Below are 10,862 nucleotides of genomic sequence, written 5' to 3' on the forward strand. Positions count from 1 at the left end.
ACACATAATTACCTTTGTTTCTGGATGAGAGCAGCTGAATTCTATTCTTAGTAAATTTCCACAAAACACTCTTGTCAACATGTCACTTGTGAGATATCTGTGTTGTTTCCACTGTCTACATATTCATTAAAGAAAATGAGATAGAGACAAGATAATGGGTACAGGGATGTTTTCTCAGATTTCCCAAGACCAGAAAATGACTCACTTAAACATTATTTCCTCAGGGAAACTCCCTTGACCTCCCAGACCAAGTCAAGTTCCTTTGCTATCCACACTCACAAAACAGTACTCCTTGCTTCAGTGCCCTTATCTGTTTGGAACTGTCTTCCTTAGGACTTGACTGATGTCTCTCTCCAGCAGCAGACTACAGATCCTAGTTTACAGAGCCCAGGCCATGTCTGTTCTTGCTCACCATAACACACTCAGAGCCTAGAACAATGACTGGCGATCACTGAAAGCTTGTTGGATGAATCAATCCACTCGCTCAAGCTACAGGTCAATTGTAAGGTCAACAGTGCCTTTGAAGCCAAGGTGCTAAGGTGATATATACAGTAGTTACTCCCCTAAGCTTGTTTGCCAACTTTGCGTCATCAAGTATCTAGTTCCCCAACTACTAGTCTCCAAAGCCCTGTTTCTCCCAGAGTATTGGACACTGTATTAGACACTGATGTGACACCCTTTTCCTCGTTTAGGATTGAAGGCCTTATTCCCCTAGCTGCTGGGAGCGACCACAGAGAGCCCTCAGCTGTTAGCTCTCTGTGGAATTGCCTCCACTGAAGACAGGCCCTTTGGCCACGATCGCCCACTGTTCCTGGGGCAAACCACGCTGTGCCCAATCCTGCATAAGTCCTTTTCCTTCCATAGGTGATGATCCCAGGAGCACTCCATAACAAACCTCTGCATGCTAACCTCCTCCTCAGAACCAGCTTCCTGGGAACCCAATCTATGACAGGCAGCTTCTACTCACACGTTTTCTTGAAGGTCAACATATGGAGCTGAGAAGACCCAAGGCCATAAAAACAAAGTCCCCCACCTCACCTCTGGTCTCCAAGGAGATGATTCATTAAAGAAAACCAAGGGGAAAAAAAGACATTTCCTATTCCTGGCATAAGCTTTCTAGCCAAGCAGACCTAAATCTGAATTACTGTTCCATGCTTGGGCAAGATAATTAACCTCCCGAAACCTCAATTTTATCATCTGAAAAATATAATTAGTACCTATTTCACAGGTTTGCTGTGCAAAATACTTGGTACATTATAAATGTAAGTTCCTTTTTCTCCTGCAAGACTTTGGGGTATCACCCATTCCGGTTTCATCTCTCCCTGGTACATAGCTTTCTCTCTGGCTGCCAATGTCCAACTGTTTAACTGTCTGTGAAAAAATAAAAGTTGAGCTTGGTGGCATTTGAGTTGTTGAATGGAGGACCCAATATTCACAGGGGATGGTGTCCATCCCTCCTGTCCTGATCCCCTCCTCCAACAAGTATCAATCAAAATGCTTATAAGAGGAAGGCCGATGGGGTTTGAAACACACCTTTTTGCTGGCTAGGAAGCTGTTGGTTGGACCCATTGCAGAGCTTGTCAGTACCTCCACCTGTCCATTTCCCTCAAAAGATAGCATTTCTTATCATTCAAGCTCCAGTATGACATTCATTACTTACAAAAACCCCACCACTCCTAAAAACCCTGCCAGCTTTATCTCCCCCTCTTCCTCATCAGGTACCCTACCCTCCTGCCAATCATAACTAGATAAGATGATTTTTTTTCCAGAAGTCTAAATATTAGAAGCCGGGCTTCGCTGGTGGCACAGTGGTTGAGAATCCACCTGCCAATGCAGGGGACACAGGTTCGAGCTCTGGTCCGGGAAGATCCCACATGCCGTGGAGGAACAAAGCCCGTGCGCCACAACTACTGAGCCTGTGCTCTAGAGCCAATGAGCCACAACTACTGAGCCCACATGCCACAACTACTGAAGCCCACGTGCCTAGAGCCCGTGCTCCGCAACAAGAGAAAACACCGCAATGTGAAGCCCTCGCCCCGCAACGAAGAGTAGCCCCCACTTGCCGCAACTAGAGAAAAGCCTGCATGTGGCAACGAAGACCCAACGCAGACAAAAATAAATAAATAAATAAATAAATTTTAAAGAAATACATAAATATTGGAAGCCAAACAAAAGAACTATGCTACAAACTTTTTAAATATCATTTTTAGATCCTGACTTGGTACCAGGTGTGTAGTAGTAGTGTGATCAGCTGGCAACCTAACAGTGGCATAGACTAAGCAACAGAAATAGGGCAATGCAAACTACAAGGGACTAGCTCCCTGACCAGGTAAAAACTGCAGCTGTTTATGTTTTTTAGCAGGTGACATCTATTGTGAAGTAAAATCCAATCATGTCTATTATCTATCAAAACTTATTTAGATCATCATTCTCTTGTAGATTTAAGATATTCAAAACTCCAGAAAGGGCATTTCATTAGGCCAGAACAGTTACAGGTAGTGGATATTCTGGTACACAATCTTCCACTATATTTGCCTTTTCCTGAACACACTCACCAGCCCTGCTGGGAAGTCTTTTCTAACTAATCAACTCCATAGGCTCTTCTTAAACGTCACCTTTCCAAAGTCTTCCCTGTTCCCACCTGACAACTTTTTTCCTACTTAAAACTCTCAGAGATCTTGTATGTATAGCCCTTACTGTATTTATCCTTTTCCATACCTGTCTAGTGATGGAATTAATCAAATATGAACAAAATGGCCCATAAACTTGCAGTACTCTAGGAAGAAACTCATGTATTTTACAACAAATGATCCTCAAAGATCAGAACTCAAGGCATTATTTATAAGAAATATTAATGTGTACTGAAAAGGTTTAAAGTTGTATGTAGTTCTATTCACAAATTCTAATTGGGTAAGAATGAAAATAAACTCTATAAACAACATGTTATATTTTAATATCACACAAAGAAAGCTGAAAATGAAATTAACCATTACAACTTGAAGCTCTCATATAATTTATTCCTATAATTCAGAGATAAAAATCCAAATATGCTTAGGATAAGGGCAGGAAAATCATACTGGATGCTAATCCCAGCGCAAATGAAACAAATTCAAACTATCTGACATGTGTGCACATCAAACCTCACTGCCTACTAGCATTCCTTTAACTAAAGCAGAAATAAAAGTTGTCAAACAAAGAGGGAACATGAATGGATTTTAGAACAGAAAGTATTTGATAGCAATTCTCATCCTCTTTAAGAGACAAGGTTGTCAGAGAATAAGAACTGGCAAAAAAAAAAAAAAAAAGTCCTTTCACACTCTGGAAAGATGTAGTATTTGCAAGCCTGTTATTTTTCTTTAATACATAAGGTTAGAAAAAGAAGAAATAATGCAGGCCAAATTGATGTAAGGAAACAATGATACAGCAAACAATAAATAATTGAAACATTATAACTACCTTTATAAAACAGAACAAATCATTAGTCTGAGGTGAGTTCTTTTTAAAGTGATAAAATGTATTCAAATGGCCATATATGAAAGAACACTAAAATTTCTTAACTTTAGATTCATTGCTTTCTTTCACATCCTCATTTAGTCAATCACCACATCCTGACAACTTTTGCTGAAAAAGTTTCCCTAACTCCTTAGAATTCACTATCAAATGCCTATGATCCTGTGATAATTTTCTAATTTTGACTAATTTTGTTATCTTCCCTTCAAGGTTTTTTTTCCCCTAGAAGAATCATTTGCATCCCTGCCTTACTCAAAAACCTCCAAAAGTTTCCTCACTTCTTGCGGACTAAAGTTAAAACATCCCCATTTCACAATGTGACAGTAACAGTATACAGTCCCAAGCCTCTACTCTAGGCATAATAATCTCCTCTTTGATTTCCAGGATACTTAAATCACACTGATATCGCCATGATAAGTCAAATGAGTACCAGAGACTAAGGCTAGCAATGAAGAATAAGAGTTCATTCATTCATTCATCACATATCTGAGCTATTACCATGTGCCAAACACAGTTCGGGGTGTGACAGGCAAGGAGCCTAGTCTCGCGAAATGTGACTGTGCATGTGCTGGGGAAAAGGAGGTAACCAACACTGAACACAGAATCACTTTGGACTCTGGCAAGTGCTTTGAAGAGTATAATACAGGTTCGACTGGCCAGCGAATAAGCATAAGAGAGCTACTTCAGAGAGGCAGACAGGACGGGCCTCTCAGATTTAACTGATGAAAACTCAGCTGTGTGATATAAGTTTTTAAAAATCTAACAAACCAAGGTCCCTACATTTTACTTGAGTTTCGGATATTGTCACAATCACATTTTGAACATACATATGTCTTATGAAACCCTCCTAAAAGACAACACTCCCCAATATGAAAAAGTAAAGCACAAATACTGTGCTCACGAAGGGCTAATCAAGATTGCTGTCTTTACAAAACAAAACAAAACGAAACACATTTGCTGACAGTTTCACGAGACCAGGTCATGCTCTAAAAGAACACTCCAGTCCACGGCCTCTCCTTCCCTGAGTTCAGAGCTCTCTCAGCTCTCCTGAGAACTTCATAAGAACCAACAACCTAAAAGAACACTTTAAGGGTACGCAGAGACCAGTTCTACTTTCTGGCTGAGAAAATTCTAACAGGAAGCAGACACTCAACTTCCTTATACAGACTGATAACTAAAATCAGTTTCACCAAGAGAAGATTCAGAAATTTTTCAGTTTGGGGTTAAATGCACCGCTCACATTGGGGGACGCCAAGACAGGGCCCCAGAAAAACCAGGTCGTGGGGAAAGGAGATCCATGCCAGGCAGGTTCGGGCTCTTAATTGGCTGAAAAACACTGGGCGTCCCTCAACTAATCTTCTCGTCTGCAAACGAGCATAATAATCAGTCCTGCCTCTCAAGATAACTGAAGCTCTAATGAGAAGGCCGTAAAGAGCTTTAAAAGGCGCACGGGGTGGGACAGTCTCAAGTCACTGAAACTACTTTGAGGAGCGCAAGCGGGAGCCGCGCAAACCTTACCTTGACCAGCCACACTCCGGTGTTCTGCTTGGCGCCTGTCAGATCGAGTTCCCCGCGCTCGGCCATGGGTCTGTCGCCGGCGGAGGCGTGCGGGCCAGAGCAGCGGCCCCGGAAGCTGGGGGACTGCGGGGCGAGGGACCGGAGCACAGGGTAAGCCGGAGCCGGAGGCTGACTGTGAAGAGTCGCGGTCCACTTACTGGGACGCTGGGATCCCGGGAAAAGAGGAACACGCCGCCGGGAGCCGGGAACTGCGCCTGCGCGCTGCTGCCGTCAGTACGGCGCGCTGCTGCGGACAAACTTCCTGAGCGGGCAACTTCTTGAGTGGGTGTGGCTACTGCCGTGGGCTGTGCCCGAGTGATTAGAGCATAAGGTGGGATGGGCCAAAACGTCAGCAATACTTTCAAAGACTAGGTCAGCGTAACTGAAGAAAGAAGGTGTCAAAACAGAAAAATGGGGTTCAAGGAGACAAAGGCTGTCAGTATCTGTCCAACCCTGGCCAAGGAGAGAGAGACAGCATTTGGAGGACAGGGTAGGAGTAATAAAGGGAATTAGCACAAGTGGTCTCAATTGAAAGGCACCCTGAGCACTTCCAATTAAACAAGCAGAGTACACCCCTTTTAGACTCCAAAACCCGGAGCCCTGTAATTAGGTCAATGACAATAGACATGTAACAGACAAATCTGATTGTTAAACTTCCCTGCTTATAGAATTTCCTCTCTCTCTTCCTGCCTCTAGAATAAAATTCAATCCTCTCCACACAGGCCCTCTCAGTTTGATCCCTGCCACTCAATGCACCACACATCCAACCACCCCTAACCCATCAGACCTCCCTGAATACAGCAGGATGTTCCTCAATTATTTCAGAGCCTCTGCACACTAGATTCCCTTTACTCAGATGCCCTATTCTTCCCTTACCCTCATTCTCACCTCTGTCTTCTGATTGGCAGACTCCTACTTAGGTGTCAAGACTAATGGAAATGTCACTTCCTATGAGATCTTTTATCAACTCCCCCAGAGGAAGTTTCATTTTTCTTCACATCACAGTGTGTGATACTTAGCACGATGCACTATAATATACATGTTTACATGCTGCCTTTGCTTTCTAGACTATGAGCCCCTCCTAGGCAGAAATAGTGTTTTATTCGTTTTTTATTCACAACATCTGGCACAATGCTTGACACCCTGTCAGATTTCAATAGGCTTTGGCTGAATGAACATTTGCTGGAAGAGAAACAGACAGTAAGATATTGTAAGAATGGCAAGTAATGTATTGAATCCTGCATCAGAACCGTACACATAATTGAAGAAATTCCATGTCTGTGCAGCATAGGGCTAGGAAAAGCTGTCAGGTCTCTGAGATCAGCTGGGAAAACTAACAGGAAAAATAGACGAGGCATGTGTTAAAAAGGAAGATTGCATTCTTGTGTCACAGCTTGGGAAATGGCCTTAAAAGATATAAAGGACAAGTGGATAAAGCGAGCTGCTTTAAGCTTTGATCAAACAGAAGGAATAAATTAAAATATGAGACCATAAGAAAAGAGACTTAATGTAGCCTGGATGACCCTAGTAATGAACTTTAGAGTAAAGAATTAGAACCTTGGCCTTAATCTGTGGCTTATGGGAAGCCTAAAAATGTGTGTGTGTGTGTGTGTGTGTGTTTACAGGGATTGGGGGAGAACAAATAGCTAAAGAAGAAGAAATGCCTAGAGAAGAAAGGAAAAAGTGAAGATTTAAAAATGATTATATAAGGAAGAAGAAAAAAAACCCCAACTTATTGAGCACCTCATCCTCCTACATTGCTGAATAAAGAACAGACTTCTCCTATCTGTCCTTTTCAAATTTCCTTCCAGCTTGAAGAGGATGCTTATGAGCTGTGAGAGGAAAGGAGAATGTGGGCTCCATGAAGCAGATTCACAGATTTACTTTGGAGACCAGCAGGGTAACATATATTACAGCTAGATCCTTCACCCTCCTAAGGGCCTATTATATGCCAGACATTGATAATTTTGGCCCAATCCAGCTTTATGTTCTTTCCACCATGATCCCATACCCTTAATATCCACTCTCACACAGGTTCCATGGATTTCTGCTTGTGGTCAATTAGGCATATCCAGTGCAGATATTTTAGGTATCTCTATTGCCCAATCATGCCAGAGACCATCACTGTTCTCTTTACTACTTGAAATAGAGTCATTAGCATCTTTAAATCTAATTAGATTAGACGGCCAGTTCCAAAAACCCAGAACCAATTTAGGAAAGCCTATCCTTAACATCTTGTTCCTCTAGGATCACTCTCAGTACCAAAATCAGTATTAGTCAGGGTTCTCCAGAGAAACACATGATAGATAGATAGATAGATAGATAGATAGATGGATAGGCATTTACTGTATAGGAATTGGCTCACATGATTACGGAGGCTGAGAAGTCCTAAGATCTGCATTTGGCAAGCTGAAGACCAGGAGAGCCAAAGGTATGCTTCTAGTCTGAGTTCAAAGGCCTGAGAGGCAGGAGAGATGATGGTATAAGTTCCAGTCCAAATCTGAAGGCAGGAGATGATTAATGTCCCAGCTTGAAGACAGGCAGAGAGAGTGCATTCTCCCTTACTGAACCTTTTTTTCTACTTCGGCCTTCAACTGATTGGGTGAAGCTCACCCATATCGGGGAGGACAATCTACTTTACTCACTCTACTGATTCAAAGGTTAATTCATCCAGAAATACCCTCACACACACCCACAATAACGTTGGACCAAATATCTGGGCAAACTGCGGCCCAGTCAGGTTGGCACATAAAATTAACCATCACAGACAGATACAGAGGTCACCACGCAAAAAGGAAACTCACAAATTCTTTACTCTCCCAGATGATTGACTAGTCAAGTTTTTTTTTAATGGAAAATGTCAATATCTTATTTTATTATTATTAATGTAAGTATGTGATGCCAAAGAAATGAAGGTAATTTTACGAACTCAGAATTTTGGCAAATACATGAAATTTCCATTTTATTACACTTTTATACCACATTAGTTCAAATGCATTTCTCTAGAGCTCCTTCAACAGAGCTCCTCTGGAATTATTTCAGTCGTCCTTAACATGTGACTTTACCAAAGACTTTGAATGTAAAATAAACGTATAAAATTTCAAATTAGTAACTTTTAATTATGAATGGGATAAGAAATAAAGTCATCAGATGATGGCTGGGGCCCAGTGTCCCTCTAGGCCAGAGATTCTCTTTGTTCATACTTACTCAGAAACATTCTAGCAAGAGGAAGTATTACCTTCAGCGACATTCATATAGGCAGAAAAACACCATCACAAAATCCTTCTTTTTAAAAAAATTTTTTCTTCCAATTTTATTGAGATATAATTGACATACAGTACTGTGTAAGTTTAAGGTATACATCATAATGATTTGACTTACAACCTGAAATGATTATCACAATAAGTTTAGTGAATATCCATTATCTCATATACATACAAAATCAAAGAAACAGTAAAATATTTTTCCTTGTGATAAGAACTCAGGATTTACCCTCTTGACAATGTTCATATATAACATACAGCAGTGTTAACTATATTTATCATGTTGTACATTATATCCCTAGTGTTTATCTTATAACTGGAATTTATAACTTTTGCAAAATCCTTCTCAATAAGCCAGACTTACTCTGTATTGGTTATTAACATAAAGATTTTTGTTCAAAAATTACAAATGAATGTGGCAATGTGGTCATTAATTAGATTTCCCCTACACTAGTGATAGTATAGGTCGATAATTTTGCTTCGATATCACACCAGGGCTATATGATCCCATCTGTAAATTCTCCCTGCCTCTCCCTTTGTCCTCTCAGTTCTCTCTTTCACAGAATACCTGCCTTCGCTGGCAGAGTCCTTGCTTCCCCAGTCATCCACAAACAAAAAGAAATACTCCCTGCAATAGTTTCCATGTTGTTAGCACAAGCAAATTGTTGAGCATGAGCTGTGGAATCATGGCTTCAAGTTATAGCACTGCTGCCTACTACCTTAATTATTTCATCATCTCGGCACCTAATTCCTAGCTTATAAAATGGGATTATTATACCTACCTTGTAGAGTTCCGACATGATTAAATGTGAAAATAAATCAAAAAGACTTGGGCTTCCCTGGTGGCACAGTGGTTGGGAGTCTGCCTGCCGATGTAGGGGACACGGGTTCGTACCCCAGTCTGGGAGGATCCCACATGCCGCGGAGCAGCTGGGCCCGTGAGCCATGGTCGCTGAGCCTGCGCATCCGGAGCCTGTGCTCCGCAACGGGAGAGGCCACAACAGTGAGAGGCCCGCGTACCAGAAAAAAAAAAAAAGACTTAACACTACAACGTGAAAACTATGTGGTAACTGCATTAATTACATTGGGTCAAATAATTGAAAGAAAACACAAAAGATTTATTATAGGCAGTGGTGTGCTGGTAAATGTATAACAACTGGCTTTTTCTAACCCCCAGAAAAAGCCCTGGTTTGTAATGTTTGCCTGATTTTTTTTTTTGAGGATTCAGTTTATTTATTTATTAAAAAAAAATTTTTTTTTTGGCCACACCTCACGGCTTAGTTCCCCAACCAGGGATCGAACCTGGGCCCCCTGCAGTAGAACCGCAGAGTCCTAACCACTGAACCTCCAGGTAAGTCCCTGTTTGCCTGATTTGCAGTGTGAAGTTGGATGAGATGCATATTAGCATGGCATGGTATAGTATCTTCACCCTATGGCTACATTAGATGTAAATAGAGTGCATAGACAATCATAAAATACAGTAAAATAATTGGGAAGTGATGAGTTTTTGGTTTTATTATCTTGGTGTTCAGTATATTTATTTAATCATTAGTGTTCTGGAGAAAAGGGAGTAGCATGAGAACCTGCTGTATAGCATAGGGAACTCCACTTTGCTGTACAGCAGAAACTAACACAACATTATAACACACTATACCCCATTTAAAAAAAAGGGAGTAGCATCTGCAAACCCCAAAGGGACCTATGTGCTGGTGTCTGTGGAGCGGGGGGATGCCAGCTGGCAGGGCACAGTGAGTGAGTGACAAAGCAGTGACAGTGCCACCAGTTGGAGAGGGAATGGGAGGTCAGCCCATGCAAGGCCTTGCAGGCCTTGTTCAGATCAAATATAAACTTGAGGAAGTATTTTTTTTTTTTGGCTGCGCCGCGCGGCTTGCGGTATCTTAGTTCCCTGACCAGAGATCAAGCCCAGGCCCTCAGTAGTGAAAGCGTGGAGTCCTACCCACTGGACTGCCAGAGCATTCCCTGAAGAAGGGTTTTAAACCTGAGTATAAAATAATCAGATTTACATTTTTTTTTTTTGCGGTACGCGGGCCTCTCACTGCTGTGGCCTCTCCCGTTGCGGAGCACAGGCTCCGGACGTGCAGGCTCAGCGGCCATGGCTCACAGGCCCAGCCGCTCCGCAGCATGTGGGATACTCGCGGACCGGGGAACGAACCCGCGTCCCCTGCGTCAGCAGGCGGACTCTCAACCACTGCGCCACCAGGGAAGACCCAAGTTTACCTTTTAAAAAAGATCTCTTTAGCTACTGTGGAAAAAAAAAGTGGATAGGAAGGGGCCAGAATGGAAACCAAGAGACTAGTTCAGACATTACTGCACTAATCCACGTTGGAAGGAGCAGTGGTTTCTATGAGGAAAGTGGAGATAAAGAGAAGCAGATGAACTGGAAACATATAGATAGATTTAGGAGGTCGAATTGACAAGGGTTTGTGATTCCTTGCTGTGTAGCAAAATAGGACCATTTACTGGGCAGAAGACCTGAATAGATATTTTTCCAAAGAAGACATACAGATGGAA

The 10,862-nt window shown here is 42.0% G+C and overlaps 1 protein-coding gene across 1 annotated transcript in view; it reads right to left on the reverse strand.

The window, feature by feature from the left end:
* The window catches only part of GTF2F2 (general transcription factor IIF subunit 2), a 143,241-nt gene extending 137,968 nt beyond the window's left edge, over positions 1-5,273 (reverse strand). The window contains exon 1 of the mRNA XM_060080141.1: positions 5,029-5,273. Coding sequence (XP_059936124.1) covers positions 5,029-5,094 — 66 coding nt within the window. The 5' untranslated portion in view covers positions 5,095-5,273. The remainder of the gene's footprint in view (positions 1-5,028) is intronic.
* Between the last annotated feature and the right edge of the window lie 5,589 nt (positions 5,274-10,862).

The sequence above is a fragment of the Mesoplodon densirostris genome, chromosome 17, assembly GCF_025265405.1.
Source record: "Mesoplodon densirostris isolate mMesDen1 chromosome 17, mMesDen1 primary haplotype, whole genome shotgun sequence".
NCBI lineage: Eukaryota > Metazoa > Chordata > Mammalia > Artiodactyla > Ziphiidae > Mesoplodon > Mesoplodon densirostris.